Raw genomic sequence first — 20,894 nt, 5'->3', positions numbered from 1 at the left:
AAACTCCTCATTCAACAACCAGCAAAAATGCTCTCTCCATGCATCTTTAATATCCTCACTGTTCATCGCTACCCTTCTTTCATCATTCTTCACACCCGCTGCTTACCCATAATATCCCGATTATCTCCCTTCAACTGATTTGTCACCTTAAATATCATATTTTTCCTTTGCCCAAGATTTAAGTTATCAAGTAAAAGTCTCTGTGACTCAGACTTCACCCTGTATACGTCTCTTCTAGCCCTACACTTGGCAGCCAAGTATTCCTCCTTGCTACCACCCTTCTTCCATTCCTGGAAAAGACTTCTTTTCTCATTAACTGCAGCCTCTACACCCTCATCCCACCACCAAGTTACTTTATGTCTTGGTGGTCCTCTTGTCCAACCGCATGTTACATCAGTAACTCTCAAGAGATTGTTCTTGAGGGCTCTGTACTGTTCATTAATGCCTCTGTCTACAGCTTCCTGTTCAGCCACCACTCTCCTCATCTCGCTGTAGAAGGCATCCCTTACTACTTGGTTTTTCGGCTTCCATATTTTCCTCCAAGGTACATAAATCATCTTTTTCATCACTCATTCTTTAAGCACCACATCACAAATCAATAGTTTGTGCTGCTGCACACACTCCTCACTTCCTGTAACTTTAACATTCCTCACTAACCTCCTATCAGCCTTCCTAACCAGAAAATAATCTATCTGACTGCTATTTCCCCTAGACTCATACGTAATTAACCAAATGTCTCTTTTCCTAAAATATGTGCAGCACACAATCATGTCTGTTGCCTCCCCAAACTCAAGTATCCTTTCCCCTTTCGCATTCCTTATATCATGCGCACATCCCCCATGTACTCCTTCATAACATTGTGCTGCTTCATCTACATGACCATTTAAGTCCCTTCCCAAAAACACTATCTTATCATCCCGCATGCCACCTACTACACGTATTAAATCATCCCATAATCTATCTTTCTCTGCCTCATCCAATCCTGCCTGTGGAGCATATGCCGATATAATTGCAGCTATCTTTCTACCAAATAGAATTTTTACTACCAATATCCTATTGCTTACTCTCATAACATTCATAACATATTCCACCCATTTCTCCACAACCATCACACCAACACCCCCATATCCGTCTGTCCCTCCCTGCCAAAACAACTTATAGTAACAGTCCTTCCCAACAATCTTTCTGGCTGATCCACCCCCTATACCGGACTTCCTACAAACACACCACATCTACCCACCTTCTACTGAATGTCTCAACGACTTCCCCTGCTCTTCCCGTCAAACTCCCCACATTCAATGTACCCACCCTCATCCCCCTGAGTGATTTACTGTCCTCAGGCTTGCTTTGAAACTTATTCTTGTGTTTTGTCATAGTCAGTATTAATAAAGGGGGACAGACATACCACAGGCCCCACTCACTGCACAGTCCCAGGTCCAGGGAATGGATCTGGGACCCTTAGCCCACCAGCTTACCAGTGTCTGTGGTAGTGGCCTCGGGGCACCCTGCCAGGACAGCTTCAGGGACACCCTCCAAGCACGCCTTGGCACTGCAACTATCCCGCCATTATACACCCACTGATAGTGAAGCCTCCTGGGGCGCTATTCCCAGGTTCGGGCCCCTCTTCACTGGGCAGAAGATGCAGCCTGGGAACCGCAATGGCCTATACCCTCTAGCACAGGCTCGAGCCCCATCTCGCCCTGGACCCATGATCTGTGCCAGTGGAACCCCTGTCACGCCTCCCCCCTGAAGTCCACCACTAGGTAGCGGGGGCAAAATTTTCTAGCCGCATGCCCTTAATGGCGCCAACCTCTGTTGTAAATCCTGGGCATTCTTCTCTGCTATTTTCTCCACACCTGTTACTCATGTTTGGTTCAGTTTAATGATCCCATTGTTTTGGTCTTCTTCAGTTTAAAATGATCCCTTTGTTTTGGTCCTCATTGGAGAATCCCGCAAATTCACTTTCATTGGATGTAAACAGTGGACTGTTTCCATCCGCCATGATGCATACAATACATACGAAAAATTTAAACCGCCACTGAGTTGTACTGTTATTTGACTGAATCCTCCAGCTTTTTAAATTAAATTCATTAGGGACCACCACTCACACACTCAGTTGACATAATCACAATAAATGCCGTTGGTTTAGCCATTTGTTGTCTCAGGAGCTACATCCGACATGTCCGTCCTGCCTGACTGCTCAACCATGTGTGTGTGTGTGTGTGTGTGTGTGTGTGTGTGTGTGTGTGTGTGTGTGTGTGTGTTGTGAGAGAACTAATAAACAGCAAGCCCAACGCATGAGGTGCCTGGGGTGGCTGTTGTTTATGATATTGTTTTAGTCAACATTATACACATAATGCATTAATTTCTTGCTGCAGCTTGTTGATAGTTATATATTTTTACATATCCTAGTGTTTTATGTTTGTGTTATAAGGGTGGATGTGGATGTGGTTGAGAAGATTAGGAGAAATACACTGAGATGGTTTGGACATGTGGAGAGAATGGAGAGTGAAAGACTGACTAAGAGGGTGTATGTAGGTGAGGTGGAGGGAGGGAGAGGGAAAGGTAGACCGAGGATGAGGTGGAGGGATGGAGTTGAGAGGTATATGAGGGAGGGGGGGGTGAGTTGGGGGGAGGGTAGTCAAATGGTGGGTGATAGAGCGACTTGGAGGCGTTTTGTCTGCGGCCACCCTTTGCGGGATTAGGGCGTCGAGCTATAGATAGATAGATAGTAATAAGGGTGTGATCAAGAGTTTTAAGTATGAAGTTAGTTTGAGTTGTAACTGCCAGTTAAGAATGACAGGTGGGGGAGGTAGGGCATGCGGGAGGGATGGGAGCTGGGGTAGAGGCGGACGGAGCTTGTTTTGTCCACCCCCCTCCCCTCTTCCTTGCGTATACAAGGGTAGGAAGGGAGCATCCCTGAGCAGAAATTGGTGTACATATAGTACAGCGAGCTTTCACCTAACACGCGGATATTGTCCCCGGAAGGTCCCGCGTTGTGAGATTTTTGTGTTATAGGGCCATATGCTTACATACTAAAGGGTTTCATGGTACCCAAGTCAGCCCCATGTTCACTTTTTTGGGGCAATTTTCAGAGATTTTTCCCAGGACATTTACCTACCTGATAATGACTTCACTAAATACAAATACTGGAGGATTCCTCACCTTGAATTGAAGAGGTTGTGGGCTTGCTGGGGGTAGGGGGAGTGTGGTTCTGAGGCAGGGGAGGACTCCTACTGGTCCCCTGCTGGCAAAAAAAAAAGAGTAAAGATACCACACATTATGTGTGGAGCCAGAGTACGGGAAGAGGGTAGGTCCAAATGGGGCAGGAATGCACAGTGGACCATGATGACACGCTGCACAGACACGTGACAGCCATACATCATTGGGTGAAGCAACCCGCGCTATGACTATCGCTGCCCGCATTATGTCTGTTCCCACTGCGATATGACCAGTTTTTTCATGTTATGACTGTTTAAACCATAATTTGTGGCCTCAGGCTGCATAATCCCTATCGTTGCAGTGCAGTAGAGTATTCGAAGAAATGGGCAGATTTTTTCACCCATGTTATATCTGTCGTTTTCGCGTTTTGACCATTTCCTGTCCTAAAAAATTGCCTCCCGTGTTGTATGAGGTCCGCGCGCTCTGATCACACAGTAAGTGAGAGCTGACTATTTCTGAGCATGTGGGATAGACTTGGTATTCCCTGCTGAACATCATGAAGATATTTGATGTGTATCCAACTATCAGTTCATTTATAACTCATTGTATGCTAAAATATCCCTTAAATTTTCATGCAAACTTTCATACTTTCTTTATGTAATAAACTAGAGATTTCATCATTTTGAGAAGTATAACTTCCCTCCGCCTTTCAGTGACATGAATATCCCAAGCACAGACACTTTTGTGTGATATTTATTTCATCCATTTTTAATGAGTAATTTTCTTTACATACAGCTGGTGATAGACTCCGTAGACTATTCACATATATTCCAACAAACTCTCACACTTTCAACCAGTATCTTTCTCTTCTCACAGCTATTGTATATGTTATACTTCTCTCTTTCTTCTCACAGAAGCTGTAAATCTTAAATCTGTTCTTCATCAAAATTAATCACTTGACCTACATGTTAAACCCACACTCCAGCACACATTCTTTTGCTTTTCATAGATATAACACCTGTTTGATCCAGTCATTATCTTTGATACCCTCTATCCCATTTCCCCATCTCTATAAGCTTTCCTTCCTCAACAGTGACTACGCCACTCTTCACACAAGTTAACCATCATCGCACGTACATTGACCCTCATACGTATGAAGACCCCAATCAAGCCATTCGAGAATTTGCTCGGGAGATTGATGCTTCATATATCACCATTGAGGCCATCATTGGAGGAGGGGAGTTTGGGGATGTATGCAAAGGGAAGCTCCAGCTGCCTGCCCGACCTGAAATGACTGTGGCCATCAAGACACTAAAAGTGAGTTACTGGATGGAGGGAACAGTTTAAGAAGATAATAAGTACCCAGTAAAGGGATTATCTGTCAGGAAGACATTGTATTAATTTCCATTTTGCATACAGTAAGCTTGATATTTGTTCATTTGGAGGTAATTTAGTACAGCAAGTTGGTGTTTTCTTAGGTAAAAACTTGTTACACTATTTGGTGTTTTACAATATAATACAGTGTTTCCTTCTTCTACATGTTTATATATGGTCTTTACACTCTGGCAGTTTGTGCACCTAGGCTTAAATGGTGTATTCTGGTCTTCCACTGATTTATTGTATGCAGTAGAGAGATTCCCCTTTAGCCAAATGATTAAAGAATGATTTTGATGACCCATGAACTATAAAGATTGCTTGAAATGTTATAATTTTTTTGTGACGTAAGGAATATACTGTACAGTAATGACCCTTTTGCCCAGATTAGTGTTTCAGTCATTCTGATACATCTTAAAACATGGGATAGGGCAGATTGCATCTCAGGCTTCTTTTCCTCCCAGATCATGTCTCCGAAAAAGTCCAAGAATTCACTTTTGATCCATCTATTTTTCAAGAACACGGGAGATCAAAGTACAATAGTGGGTGGATGGATTTTGTAAATGATTTGTTACCACACATTCTTACGTCTAACTCTTAATTGAAGCAACTTTTAAGATTAAAGAAACATTTCATTTTTTTCAGTATGGTATTAGAATTGTCATTTCTGTTTTCTGTATGCATTATATATTTTTTTACTTATCATATTGCTGTAATGTAAATATGTTCTTTTTACCTCTGATGCAGCCTGGGTCATCAGAAAAAGCTCGAGTTGACTTCCTCACAGAGGCCTCCATCATGGGCCAGTTTGAGCACCCCAACGTAATCTTCTTGCAAGGGGTGGTAACCAAGAGCAACCCTGTAATGATCATCACAGAATACATGGAGAATGGATCTCTCGATCACTTCCTCAGGGTATGTATGCATTACTTGTTTATGTTGCTGCTCTGTATCTTGCCAAAGATTTGGATGGAAATAGCACAAGATGTAATTTCTTAATGTATTCATATGACTCTTTAAAGGCTGTACTCTCAATATATCTTGCATCAGTGTGAATACCATAATCCCCCATTTATCCATCATAATTCAGCCTCGGCTCTGTCAGATAATGCATTTACTTTTTCTTTATTCCTTATATATTATTATTATTTTTTTTAAAGATAATGCCATACTACCCCAGTCCCTATACAAGGGGTATAGCCCCTATAAAACTCTATGACAGTCTCCCTGTCAATATGCAAAGCTCATCTTGATACCAGTTTTCTGATGGGCACCTTTATATATTATTCTGATGGGCACCTTTATTTATTATCTAACTCTTACACAACCACTCATATGTAACATTAATGTGATTTTGATAATTTAAAAAAATGCATTTCCTTCATACATATTCCACCAAAGGCCTGTCTCATCTGTAATGAATGCTTGTTCATTTATAGGCACTAAGATTAGTGTTATTTATTAAATGTGAGAGAGATGCATAGAAGGAAACGAGCAGAGCCAGAGCAGGCGATTACCTGTAACTACTGTATGTAAGTTATGTAACACATAGGAGACAGGCTGGTACCAAATGTAGTAGTTCCTCATTTATCCGGATGTGCAGTATCCGGACGTGTTCGTTATCCGGATGCTGGACCTTGGCTGTATTAAACCATTATCCGAATTAACTTCCTGTTATTCGGACGTAAAAGTCCCTGAGAACTTCAGCCGGCTGGCCGACGTGTTCAAATATTCGGTGTCATGGCAGCTGGGCTCAAGATGTGAGCGGGAAGTAGGCCGTAACCCATGACCAGAGCTGAAATATCCGTCCACCCCTGCACTGAATGGTCAAAGTTGCATGCTCATCCGATCACTACCAACCAACCTCCAGCACTCGCCTAATATGACTGTAACCCACATACAGTGTCAAAATGTCCGTATGCATCCCCACCGGACGTCCAAAGTTGCATGGCTACCGGGCTAAGTATTTCCTAACTGCCGCTGAGATTGTAACACAGACTGCAAGCCATGAGTACATGTTCGGTGACAGCAGACGTCCGCCTGTCTACTGAACGTCCAAAGTCGTCTGGTCAGCGGGAGTTGTGTTTCCACATGGTCACTGGGCATCTAACAGACCACAAGCCACCAGTAAATATGCGGTAAAAGCCCCTGTCTGTCTTGTGACAGAAGGGTGAAAATCCTGGCCACAGCCTCACTTCTCCCCTCCTACTTTCCCACCTCCATACCCTCCTGCCTCCCCTCTCACTCTCTCAGTCCCTACCCTCCTCCATGGTGATTACACTGACTCATGAGTTTTTAAATTTTTTTGCGATTTATTCAACTGCTGTTGGTCGTATTGAAATTCCTCACAGTCCACATAAAAACTCATGAAATTCTGCATTTAGACATATGCTAAACTCTTGGAAGGTGTCAGCAAAATTTTGTGTTAGGATGGTGGGAAGTTGTATGAAGGAAAGTTTTGCTCCTGAACACTTCATTCTCACTGCATTTCTCTACTTTTACTTATTAGTTTCATGTGTTTTTATTAGTTTATCTTATAGTATAAACACTAGTAAAAATGGTGGTATACCATTTGTACCAATATAACCAATTTCTGATGGCATTTTTGGCCGTGGAATTTTTTTTGGCCCTGGAGCAATCACTCGTCACAGATAACTGATTTTCCAACCGTCTTTAGTTTTTTTTTTTTAGTTTTTTTTTTTTTTTTTTGATGTTTAGCATTAATATGGATAATCCTATGTGTGTTTTGATGTCTCAATTTGGCAGAATGACCAGAAAACTGCTAAAGTTAGGAGGGGTGCTGTACATACAGTAGTGTAAAGGTTGGGTGTTTTTTGGTTTTCATTTTATTTTATTTATTTATTTTTTTTCTTTTTTTTTTTGGTGTTCAGCATTACTTTGGATATTCCTATGTTTGTTTTGATGTCTAAATACAGTATGTCAGTTTGACCTGAAAACAATGCTAAAATTAGGAGGGATACTGTACATACAGTAGTGTTTAGGTAGGGTGTTTTTTGGTTTTCAGTTGTTGTTGTTTTTTTAATGGTTTTCTTGGTGTTTAGCATTACTTTGGGTATTCCAATGTGTCTTATGATGTCCAGATATGGCAGTTTGACCTGAAAACAGTGCCATAATTAGGAGGGGTACTGTACATACAGTAGTGTATAGGTAGGGTGTTTTTTGGTTTTCAGTGTTTTTTTGCATGGTTTTCTTGGTGTTTAGCATTACTTTGGATATTCCTATGTGTTTTGTTGTCTAAGTATCCCTGAACGGCTGGAAAACACTGCCAAAGTAAGCAGAGGTACTGTACAAATAGGTATAGGTTGGAGGTTGGGTATAGGTAGGGTTTGGGTATAGTATGGGGACTACTGTTCATTACCTGGATGTTGCCACTGCCGGACATGCCTTTGGCTATGTTATGTCCGGATAAAGGAGTGATTACTGTATAATTTTTTTTTTTTTTTTTTTTTTTTTTTTTAATGGAATGAGCTACAGGCACTAAGAATATTCTGTTATTCATTAAAAGTGAGAGTGAGATGCATTGATGGATATGAGCAGAACCAAAAGCATGCAACTAACTATGTTAGTTATGTAACACAAAGGAGACAGGCTGGCACCAACTGTATACATATTTATGTAAATGTTGTATCATTTTCCACAGAAATAGCTACAGGCATGTGCACAGCACAAAAGCAAGCAGTTAAGTCCCTGCAAAGGCCACAGACTCCCATGACAGTGTTAACGCACATCGACACCTGTCGGCTTACTCTCAGTGACTAAAATGGAACAGGAAGCAGCCATCTTTTTTTGGGAGGGTGGGCCTCGTCGGTGATGCAGGGGTGTTGTGGGGAGCAGCAGGCTGTTTAAACAATTTTATTTCCATGCAAACTGTTAGTTAATGCAATAAAAAACAGAGTTTACTTTAATTCAGCCAGATTTTGGGTAATGACATATGTCAAGTAATGTAGCAGCAGATGTATGGGGGATTACTATCTCAAGTGAATTTTTCTCTTTGAAAGTTGGTTTGAAACAGGGATGTGTCATGTCTCCATGGTTGTTCAATCTGTACATGGATGGGGTAATAAAAGAGGTACAAGGTAGGGTAGTGGATGTTGGAGTGGCCCTGGTGAGAGAGGATAGTGTTTGGAAACTCCCTGTACTGTTGTTTGCAGATGATACTGTGTTGTTGAGTGAAGACGAAGGGGAGCTGCAAGGCTTGGTGGATGAGCTTGAGAGAGTGTGTAAGAAACGGAATCTAAAGGCGAATGTAGGGAAGAGTAAAGTGATGGTCTTTGAGAAAGGTGAAGTTAGTGAATGTACAGCGAGGTTGGATGGTGAGGAATTGGAAAATGTGAGTACGTTTAAGTACTTGGGTAGAGTGATGAGTAAGGATGGAGGTTTGGAGGGTGAAGTGCTTGAAAGGGTACAGCAGGGAAGAAAGGTTGCTGGTTCTTTGAAAGCAGTGATAAGAAACAGGGAAGTGAGCATGGAAGTGAAAAAGTTACTACATGACAGTATTGTGATACCAACTCTAACGTATGGAAGTGAAGCTTGGACATTGTTGGAAGGACACAAGTCAAGAGTGAGAGCAGTGGAAATGAGTTATTTAAGAGGAGCCTGTGGAGTCACGTGGAGAGACAGGCTGAACGAATGAGAATATAAAGGAGCGTTGTGGTATTGATGTGGATGTGATAGGAAGCGTTATGAGGAACACACTGAGGTGGTTTAGCCATGTGGAGAGGATGGAGGGTGAAAGACTGACGAAGAGAGTGTATGTGAGTGAGGTGGAGGGGGGAAGAGGGAGGGGAAGGCCGAGGATGAGATGGAGGGATGGGGTGGAGAAGTATATGAGAGAGGGGGGTGTGAGTTGGGAGCAGAGCAGCGAAATGGCGGGGGACAGGGCGACTTGGAGGCGATTTGTTTGTGGCCACCCCAAACGGGATTGAGGCGTCTGGCAGTAGATAGATAGATAGACTATCTCAAGATCTATGTTTTGGATGTTTTATAGAACTCTACACCATACTGTGTTTCCTCAGGTTATTTCTTCATTAATTTTTCCAACCACTTCTTATTTTGGTGCTATTCCCATCAGAGCTGGGCACTTCCGCAATCACTTCTGCAAACCGCAAATACCACAAGTGCGGATGTGTAATTTCGCTTGCGGATTTGCTTTTGCAACAAATTCTACGCAAATTCAGTTTTGCGCTTGCAGAAGCACTTCCACAAACACAAATCTGTCTGCGAATATCTACTTGGCCCAGCCCGGCAGGCAGCATCTGGGTGAGTTGCTGGCTCACCGGCGCCACCTGCCTCTCCTGCATTGTTGCCAATTTTTTTTTTTTTTAATGCGAGTAAGAAGGAACGAAAGGCCATGAGCCCACAATTGTTGTTCCTTCCAAGAGAAAAACAAAATACAAGAGAGAGCCAAATTCAAGATCTGATCATTTCGAGATGCCTGGACACACTGCATTTGAAAGACTGGAGATCATAGGAAGCAGGAAATACAGACAGAGGGAGACAGTTCCTGAGTTGATCTGTTGCATAAATGAAGGACTGGGAGTAACGGTTAACTCTTTCATTAGAGAGTTAGACAGAAAAGGGATGAGAGTTTGCTGCTAGATGGTTGCTACATGTTCGTCGTAGAGGTGGAGGAATGCATGCAGACATTTTAGAGGAGCAGTGACAGTTGAAGTAGCGATAGAAAAGAGATAAAGATGCAACAGTGCGGCAAAGAGACAGAGGTTGAAGGGAGTCAGTAAGAGGAGAGTTAATGAGACGAAAAGCCTTTGACTCCACTCTACTGAGAAGAGCTGTATGTGGGGAGCCTCCTCTCACATGAGAGTTGTACTCCACACAGGGGCGGATAAAACCCCTGTATGGAGTCAACAATTGTGCAGGGGTAAAGAAGGAACATAGTTGGCTTAGCACACCTAATCTCTTGGAAGCACATTTTGCAAGAGTTGTAATATGATCTTTCCAAGATGAGTCCCGAGTAAATGAAACCCCAAGCATGTTCAAGGATGATGCAGGATTAAGCTGAATATTATTAAACATTAGTGGGTATACCTGTCGAAGATTTTGTCAGGTTGATAGGTGTAAAAACTGAGTCTTTGATGCATTAAAAACAACCAGATTATTTTTACCCTAGTCAGAGATACGAGCCAAGTCAGACATTAGGTGTGCCATAGCCTCATCCCTTGTTTGTTGAAGTAACTGCTGAGATGGACGTTGTGGGACCCGAATGGAAAGGTGAAGGGTGGAGTCACCAGCATAAAAGTGGATAGGGTTAGATGTACAGCTTAGAAGGTCATTGATGAATAAAATGAAGAGAGTTGGTGATAGGACAGAGCCCTGAGGAACACCACTGTCGATAGATCTAGAAGAACGATGGCCGTCTACAACAGCGGCTCTAGAATGACCAGAAAGGAAGCTAGAGATGAAGGCACAGATAGACGGAAAGAAACCGTAAGAGGGCAGTTTGGAAATTAAAGATTTATGCCAGACTCAATCGAAAGCCTTAGAGATGTCAAGTGCAATGGCAAAGCATTCGCCAAAGTCCCGAAAGGATGATGACCGGGAGTCTGGAAGGTAGGTGAGAAGATCGCCAGTGGAGCGTTCCTGATGGAACCCATACTGATGATCAGAAAGAAGGTTGTGACAGGAAAGATGCTTTAAAATTTTTCTATTATGAATTGACTCAAAAACTTTTGAGATACAGGATGTTAAAGCAATTGGACGATAGTTAGAGGGTTGGGAATGGTCACCCTTCTTTGGGACTGGCTGAATGAGAGCAAACATCCAGCAAGAAGGAATGGTACAAGTCGATAGACAAAGGCGAAAGAGCTTGCCTAGGCATGGTGTAAGCACAGAAGCACAGTTCTTGAGAACAACAGGAGGGACTCCATCAGGCCCATATGCCTTGTTAGTATTGAGGCTTGTGATGGCAGAAAATACATCAGCTGAAGAAATTTTAACGTCAGCCATGAGGAAGTCAGAGGGGGGAAGTGATGGAGGAACAGCACCGGAATCGTCTAAGATGGAAGTGGAGGAGAAAGTCTGAGCGAAGAGATCTGCCTTATCAGTAGAAGAAATAGCTACAGAGCCATCAGAGTAGAAAAGAGGAGGGAAGGATGATTAGGTAAAGTTGTTAGAAAGGTTTTTGGCAAGGTGCCAGACGGAGCAGGAAGAATTCGAGTTGGAGAGTTGAGAGCATTAGTACGGATGAAATTATTTTTAGTAGAGCGAAGAACAGACTTAGCACGATTCCGAGCAGAAACGTATAAAAGATGTGATTCAGGGGTGGGTTGGCTCCGGTATCATTTATAGCCCTCTCCTTGTTGCAGACATCATTAGAATAAGCGTGATTAAACCAAGGCTTTCTTGCAATAGTCAGAGGATATGAGAAAGGAATGTATGCTTCCATGCCCGAGAGAATAACCTCCGTTATGCGCAAGGCGCACTCAGATGACTCCCAGCCATGGAAGCAATAATCATTCCATGGAAAATCAAAGAAGTACTGCCTGAGGGCCTCCCAGTCTGCAGCTCCAAAGTGCCACAGACTACGTTCCTTTGGAGGGTCCACAGGCCGTACCGGAGTGATAGGAGAGGTTAAGGTGATAAGGTTGTGATCGGAGGAGCCCAACGGAGAGAAATGATTAACAGTGTAAGCAGATGGATTAGTAGTAAGGAAGAGGTCAGGTATGTTGGAGCTCTCTCCAAGGCAGTCAGGGATATGGGTAGGGTTCTGTACAAGCTGCTCTAGGTCATTAAGGATAGGAAAGGTGTAGGCTAGCTCACCAGGTGAATCAGTGAAAGGAGAGGAGAGCCAAAGGTGGTGGTGAACATTGAAATCTCCTAGAATGGAGATTTCAGAGAAAGGAGAAATAGATAGAATGTGTTCCATCGTAGAAGTAAGATAGTCAAAGAATTTTTGATAGTAGAATTAGGAAATAAGTAAACAGCACAGATATATTTAGTCTGAGAATGACAAGAAAGCCGAAGCCAGAGTGTAGAGAATTCAGAAGAATCGAGTTTAGGAACACGAGAACAAGATAGGTCGTTGTGTACATATACGCAACATCCACCTTTGGCTTTGAAATGAGTATAGAGAAAATAGGAGGATACAGAAAAGGGTTTGCTGTCAGTTGCCTCAGACAGCTGAGTCTCAGTTAGAAAAAGGTGAGGTTTAGAGAAGGAGAGGTGGTGCTCAACAGAGCAAAAGTTTGAAGAAAAGCCGCGAATGTTGCAGAAATGAAGAAAAAAGGAATCAGACAGTGGTTCCAGGTAGCTCGAGTCGTCACCGGGAGAGGGGCGGAAGGTGGGGGCATTTATGGTCCCCCCCCCCCGGGGACTCCGAGGCCACGTGTACTGTAGTGCTGCCATGATTTTTTAATTTTGGGAAAGGAAGTGAAGTGTGTACTGTGCATGTAGTTTGGTGTTGATATTTAGAGAAACTTGTATTGGAGAGCATGCTGGCCTACTCTCTGTGTTACTGAGACACTGAAAAAGTTCAGCAAAGGGGGATGGTCGGGACCTAGTCCCGAGGGCTGATGAAACGGGAGCTCCAGCTCTCCCTGTCATCAGTTTTCCATCCAGCTTGGGAGTACTGCCCTGCTCGACTGGTGCTGCAGTCTATCTGTCTATCTATCTATCTATCAATTGCCAGACGCCTCAATCCCGTTTGGGGTGGCCACAAACAAATCGCCTCCAAGTTGCCCTGTCCCCCGCCATTTCACTGCCCTGCTCCCAACTCACACCCCCCTCTCTCATATACCTCTCCACCCCATCCCTCCATCTCATCCTCGGCCTCCCCCTCCCTCTTCCCCCCTCCACCTCACTCACATACACTCTCTTCGTCAGTCTTTCACCCTCCATCCTCTCCACATGGCCAAACCACCTCAGTGTGTTCCTTATAATGCTTCCTATCACAGTCTATGTACAATAAATATTGTATATACAGTAAGCTCACCCCGAACGTGTTTACGGCAAACGCGTTTGCTATTATACGCAGTAAATACTGGGATACGTATAAGGCAATGTAAGATGAAAGAACCAGCACGAAAACTATAAATTTACACAAGAGGGGTCTTTGAAAGGCCAAATCCTTGAGCATCAGTGCAACACACGCAGTCTGTTTTGATCATGTAATCACCTGGGAGACCATTTTAAATTATTCAGTGAGAGACGCTCCTGAGTACAGTAGGACGCTATCCCGTTCTCCGACTCCTTTGCTCTATTAATAATGCCTAAGTGATCATCTTACAGCACTGTTGAGGCTGGCAAGCCTAAGAGGTCTCATAGTGCTCTTACAGTTGCTGAGAAAGTGATAATTTTAGACCAGTTAAGGTCAGTTGTGTCTGTGAATAGTGTAGTGCATGCCATGGGACAAAACGAGTCCAGCGTCCGCACAATTAGAGACAAGTAGAAGGAAATTCGTAAGGCCTACACTGACCTGACCCCCACAACAGCAAAAGTGTGCTTTTTCCCCAGGTACAAAGCCCTGTTGAAGACAGAAAAGGTGCTGAGTCTTTGACTGAAGAATATGGTACAACACAGAGTTCCTGTGGATGGCGTAACGGTGGCCGAGAAGGCTAAATCCCTCTACGTGTCTTTCTGGGCTGAACTTCTTGTGGAGGATTGAAAGGAGTTCACCGCCAGCCCTGGGTGGGTGGCAAATTTTAAGAGGCACTTCAACCTGAAGAACATCAAGATTACTGGTGAGGCTGCCTCTGCTGATGCAGGTGCCACCCAAGATTTCCCGAAGGAGCTGAAAGAGATCATCGAGGAGAAAGGCTACCTTCCAGAACAGGTGTTCAACATGGACGAGTCAGGCCTGTTGTGGAAGAGGATGCCCAGCAGGACCTGCATCCAGAGGACGATGAAGCAGGCACCAGGGTTCAAGGCCTGGAAGGACAAGTTCACTGTCATGTTTTGAGGCAACACTTCAGGAGACATGCTTAAGGCTACAGTTGTTTACTGAGCACAGAGACCTCGGGCACTGAAAGGGAAGAACCTGAACTGCCTTCCTGTGCACTACATGTTCAGTAAGAATGCCTTATCAGCATGGAATGGCTCGAGCGCTACTTCGTCCTGGATGTCAAGGACTACCTTGAGAGGAAGAAGATGTGCTTCAAGGTCTTGCTGATTATCGACAGTGCCCCAGGCCACCCACAGTCCCTCATGGATATGAATGAGTATGTTCAGGTTTTTTCCCTTCCTCCGAACACAACATTGATACTGTAGCCCTTTGACCATGGAATAATAGCAGTGTTCAAGACTGCCTGCATCCGCTTGACCTTCTCCAGGATCCGAGCTTTCATCAACGATGACCCCAGCACCGAACGCACTGAATGTTGGAAGCAATTAAAGATTTCAGACTGCATCACGTACATGGACGAAGCATTCCAAAGTCTGAAGTGTGAGACTGTGAATGACTGCTGGAGGCCTTTGTGGCCCAAGGTCATGAAGGACTTCAAAGGCTTCCCCGAGGTCAGGAAGATCGTCGATTTGGACAGAAGTGTCGGAGGCAAGGGCTTCTCCTACATGCTGGAGGAGGAGGTTGAAGAGCATATAAATGAGTACCGGCAAGAACTGACAGATGACGACCTTCAGGAGCTTGTCAGGTCTTCTGAGGACGAAGGTGATGGTAGTCATGATGATGACGAGGAAAGAGAAGCGCCCCTAGTAGATGAACCCTAGATTCCTTTGCCCACTTCTTTAGGCAAGCCTGTATTCTCCAGGATATTCCCAAAGAGATTGACCCCAACATGGACCGAAGTTTTAAATTTAAAAGGATTATCAACGAAGGGATGCGGGCATACAAGGAGGTGTACGACCAGATGAAGAGGCAAAGGAAACAGCTCCTCGTCATGATATTCCTTATGCCATGTCCCTTGCCTCCAGCAGACTCTCAACCTTTGTCTTCAACACCTTCAGCACCAGAGTCTTCAGAGCCCCACACATCCAGCTCTGGTTATAAGTCAACTCCGAAGAAGGCGTCAGAATGTTGATTATTTTCCGCAGTATTTGTAAGTTAAATACAGTAGTCCCTGTACTATCTGGACACCCACTTTCCGGACTCCCCACTTACCGGACATATGGGCCTGAACCTTTGGAACCCAAAAATGGCCAAAAAAAGAAAAAAGTCCCCCCAAAATATGAACTTTTTTTCCACCCGTGATTTGAAATTGCCACGTGGCGCTGAACAGGCCAGCTGTGTTTACACACGGCCCCTTCACCCCTTCCTTCCTCCCCCCTCTCCAGTTACCACCTAACTGTCATCATGAGTAGATACTCATCGCAATGGATGCCGCATGTGCTCGTTTTTAGTGAATAAACTACAATACCTCACCACTAGACCACATGGGAATTTACAGTGTTGTGCAGTGTTAAGAAATTAGAATTTAGAGTGCAAAGGATTAACTGTGGAGTGCAAACTGGCGGTTGAAACTGGCGTGGTTCAATAAAGAACAGAATGTGCAGTGTTAAACAATTATAACTCACAGTGCAAAGAACTAAGTGCAGCACAACACGAGTACTGTACGTGCTTCAAGAGCATTTTCTCCACTGCCAAAGGCTTTGAGAAGGCAGCCAAAGACTTGCTGTAAGTACCCTGTGCACTGCCAAATATTTCCCATAACCACTTCTAATTCCTCATTCTCAGGTTCCTTTCATTTATTTCATGCTTTATGTCCATTATTGGTGTGAATAGGGTCTTAAATAGGTTTAAATAGGTGCTATGCATGTCTGGTAGGGAGTTATTTAGGTGGCTTTCAAAGTTAGGCTGGGTTAGGGTCCTTAAGTACCAGTTCAACAGGCAGTTGCCCACTTTTCGGACGAGACCACTTTCCGGACATGCCTTTGGCTCTATTACATCAGATAGTGGAGGGATTACTGTATTTACAGTACTGTTCTGGTAAGTTTATGTGCAATTTGAAGTACTGTTAAATAAGATTACAGCAAAAAATAAAGTCTTATAACCAATTTACCTGATAGGCTTTGGAATATTGCCTTTTTTATTTGTACATTAAAGATTTGTTGTACTGCATTTCCGCAGTATGTGTAAGTTAAATATTTACTGTTCTGGTATGTACTTGTAAGTTAAAGCACTTAAATAAACCTAAAGCATTAAATAAAGCCTTGTAACTGGTTAACCTGATTTACCGCATAAGGTTACCGATGAATGGCATCGGAACATTGCCTTGTGTTTACGTATTTGTACTGTATGTTGAAGATTTGCTGTGCAGTTCTGTATTTGTAAGTTCTAACATTAAATAAACCTTCTAACCACTAAAGTGCTTTATATTGATTACCAATGACAGATAACTGCAAAACACCACATTTAGGGGGTCAAGGGAGCAAAATATAAGAACTAACATAAACTTATGCGGTTTTGTGCCGAAAGCGCTGAAGTTGGAATGAAACCACTGCATTCGAGGCGAGCTTACTGTATACAATAAATTCACCTTTGGTACAGTGTACAATAGCATTTTTCATTATCGTACATTTTGTATTTATTTGGTCCTTAGTCATCACCTGTTGGTCAGCCCTGGTTTGAGGCTTTTTGTTCGTATTTTTGATTTGTTATTTTTGTGGAGGGACACAAACCCTCTGCCAATCCATTTATTGTCATGTAGGGAACACGTGTTGATTGGTTATAAGGTTACCACCCAGCATTGTAAATGATTTCCTGATTTATAGGAAATCATTTGGCTTGCCGCTCAGTGCAGAGCTACCCTAAAAACAGAGTACCACTACACTCAGGATGAAGATGAAGGAGAGCTACAGGGCTTGGTGCATGAGTTTGGGAGAGTGTGTAGGAAACGGAATCTAAAGGTGAATGTAGGGAAGAGTGAAGTTAAGGTCTTCAAGAGAACTGAAGTCAGTGAATGTACTGTACAGTGAGGCTGGATGAGGAGGAAATGGAAAATATGTGTTTAAGTACTTGGGTAGTGTGATAAGTAAGGATGGAAGTTTAGAGGGTGAAGTGCTTGAAAGGGTACAACAAGGAAGAAAGGTTGTTGGTTCCCTGAAAGCAGTGAGAAGAAACAGAGAAGTGAGCATGGAAGTGAAAAAGTTACTGTGTGACAGTATAGTAATGTGATGTCAGCCGTAACGTATGGAAGTGAAGCTTGGACCTCGTTGGAGGGACAGAAGTCAAGAGTGAGAGCAGTGGAAATATACCCCAGTTTAACGATCTAATTGGTTAGGTAGAACCCCATTGTTAGGCGGGGTATTGTATATCGGGGTACTTTTAACATGTATTTCAATGTGGACCATTTACCAGCCTTGGGTTTTCCCCCAAACCAAGTCCAAAACCCACCCAGATGAGCCCCAAAACAGCTTTAAAGGTAATCTAAATGGCCTAACAGCTGTCAAGGAAGCTAACCATAGCCTAACACCTGTAAATAACTCACTAAAACCAACAAATAAACCCTGAAAATCATAAAGAATAGGTTAGAAAATATCAAACACCTCTCATCACTTCTTGTAAGTCCATGTCTGGTCCTGGTCATTATCCTTGCTATCCCCTCCAACGCTAGGGGACATGTGGTGCTCCCTAACACTCAATCCTCCTCCTCAAAGCCCTTAAACCCCATCTCCAGGGAAGGGTCAGAGGGGGATGGCAATAGAGTGCGATGCGATGACTCAGGCGGAGGCGATGGAGTGCGATGCAATGACTCAGGTGGAGGCAATGGGATGTGATGCAATGGCTCAGGCGGTGGCGATGAGGTGCAATGCGATGGCTCTGGGAGTGGCAATGGAAAATTCATGGAGTTTCAAATACGTAAATAATAATTTACCCATGTACGCTACTTTGAATGCCTGCCTCAGCATGAGATAGTCTCATGTAACATGAGACTAGGTGAAATCGGGTGATATGAAATGAAGGCATTTCCGGTCAGGGTTGTTTCCTGGTTAATCCATTTCCCAGCCCCCCTACCCCTCTTTCCCCTCCTCTAATTTGGTCACCCTCCATACCTCCACAGTCCACAAATCACCAGTCTGCTTTCCATCGCCAGTCAGTAAATAAGCACTCTTGCTTGTCGTGTCATGATAGATGGTGATTGCTACAGTCAGTGATACCTTAAGTGCAAACTAATCTTGACCTGTTCTGTGCCATATCTGTAGATATACAGACAAACCTCTAGTGGCCCAAAATGCTGAGTCCGTATACAGGCTTACCCCGGTTTAACGATGTACAGTGAGTCCTCGAAATTCGAAAACCCGAAGTACGAATTTTCTATTGACAAAATCGATTAATATAGGACAAATTCCACAGTATGAAAATATGTCTCGATGATACGAAAATCGATACTCGATATGAAAGGAAATGCAGAGATAGCCCGATTATCCAGACTATATGATGTGTAGAAGTGCCTGAATAGTCAGAAATCACGATTAATCTGGCAGAAACAAAACATAAATACATGTACTGTTAGATTGATTTATTTACCGGTAAATGTACAATGAAAGACACAGCTATCTTCCCAGTTCAGTCTGAAGAAAATTTACACCAGGCAAAATACAATGAAAACCCTGTTTCTACTGGTGCATGTTTCAAATGGTTCGATTTTTCCACGCTATATTCGTCAGACTTTGGGAAGATATTGTGTCTTTCATTGTACACTTGAAGCAGCAGAAAGATCATACCAATTCAATTCATAATCCTCCAGCTTGTTTCTGTAATTTTCTGACAACTTTCAATTTGGCAAATTACTTCTTGCTGAAAAATTTCCTCCCCGTTATTATTGTCACTTTCCCCTACAATCGTTTCCAGCGCAGTGGAAGAAACTCAGTGTGCTCAAAGGTGGATATCATTTCCCAATTTCCCAACTGGAGGTTAGGTTAGGTTAAAATTATTAGGCACAGATAAGCTCAGTTAGGCCAGGTTTAGTTAAACAATTAGGGAAGAACAGTCCTTTCCACCATTATGTTAACAAAATAAACAAGTGTTGTCACAACAGAACAGCTAAAAATGACGGGGAACAGATTTAATAAGAAATGTTTACTGTATTTACCAACCCAGAAATAATCTGAAAAATATAACTGACTATCAGGAAGAGCTGATTTGGTAAGGTGCTTTTACTGCTTAAAGTAAAATGTATGTTTAGCCCCCTCAGTGGCTGTGGGTTCAGATATTTGCGTGCTCCTGTGGTCGACCTTGGGACCATTTTTTCAGAGTTCTAAAATCAATTTCTTTTTCTTACATATGTGAAAAGATTTGTCTGGCACTCCTGGCCTTTTTTTTTTTTTTTTTTATTATTATTTTTTCCCCTAAACCCATCCTGTGATTTGCTATGATTCGTGTAAGACTTAATAAAATTAGGATGCATGTTACATCAGCATGTAAACATTGGCGAAAACATCTGGGATGAAGTGAACTGTGAACGCCAGACTGCTTGAGGTGGTAGAGTAGGGTCATGTAAACACACCAGTGACCCTCATTCCCTTCCCATAATTGCTTTCAGTTTTTTATAGCTCACCCTAACTCAACGTCACTGACACCAGTACAGTAAGGCTTTGTTCAGGGTCAGCAGCTATGAAAGCAATAATTGAATACATTATTGTTTGTATCAGTCCTCTCTCTTTCACACATACATTTAAGAACAAACAAAAGAATGAGCAGTAAATGTACACTAACTCTAAGGAGCAGAAATAACTGTGCTCAGTCGGTCCGAAATATATTGGGAAGAGTGATACTGAACGAAGAATGTGGAACTGAATGCTAACCTACGAGAACATGTTTGACAAAAGAATAATTTTTTTTCTGATTAGCAAACATTTTTGTTCCATATCGTCTCGTAAAATTGTAAAACCCAGTTCTTATTCCTCTAGTTTGTCTGACTATTTTTCTGACTATTTGATGGTGGTAAATTATGTTCTCTTGCTGAAAGAAACTTACTCAAAATTAGGGCGCATGTAACATAAGCATGTAAACATTGGCGAATACATCTGGAGTGAAGAGAACGCCTGATTGATGGGATGGTAGATTAGGGTCATGTACGCACACCAGTGACCTTCGTTCCCTTCCCGTAATTGTTCGCAGTTTTTTATAATGCCCTAGTTCAATGTCATTGACACCAAAACAGTGAAGTGTTGTTCAAGGTTGGCAGCTATGAAGGGGTTAATGGAATACTGTATGAAAAATTCAAAATGGGCGCGGTGCATAGCGCCGCCTACGTGTCAAGTGGGGTTGGTGGATGATTAGTGCCCCTCCCTGTAAAACAATTAACTCTAAGCCCTTGGCCACCCTGTTTGGGATACATGGCGTCTGGCAATGAATGAATGAATGAATGCATAGCGCCACATTCACTTGCTGACAGAAGACGAACTAACCCCTTTCTGGTAAACAAATT

The 20,894-nt window shown here is 43.0% G+C and overlaps 1 protein-coding gene across 1 annotated transcript in view; it reads left to right on the top strand.

Moving 5' to 3' along the window:
• Positions 1–20,894, top strand: part of Eph (Eph receptor tyrosine kinase) — a 287,254-nt gene that overhangs the window by 174,676 nt on the left and 91,684 nt on the right. Inside the window, exons 13-14 of the mRNA XM_080272697.1 lie at positions 4,256–4,479; positions 5,284–5,451. Coding sequence (XP_080128823.1) covers positions 4,256–4,479; positions 5,284–5,451 — 392 coding nt within the window. The remainder of the gene's footprint in view (positions 1–4,255; positions 4,480–5,283; positions 5,452–20,894) is intronic.

The sequence above is a fragment of the Coenobita brevimanus genome, chromosome 51 (assembly GCF_032717465.1).
Source record: "Coenobita brevimanus isolate Jiangsu-jjx chromosome 51, ASM3271746v2, whole genome shotgun sequence".
Lineage (NCBI taxonomy): Eukaryota > Metazoa > Arthropoda > Malacostraca > Decapoda > Coenobitidae > Coenobita > Coenobita brevimanus.
Note: the sequence above shows the minus strand (reverse complement) of the source record. Positions and strands in the feature narration are given on the sequence as shown.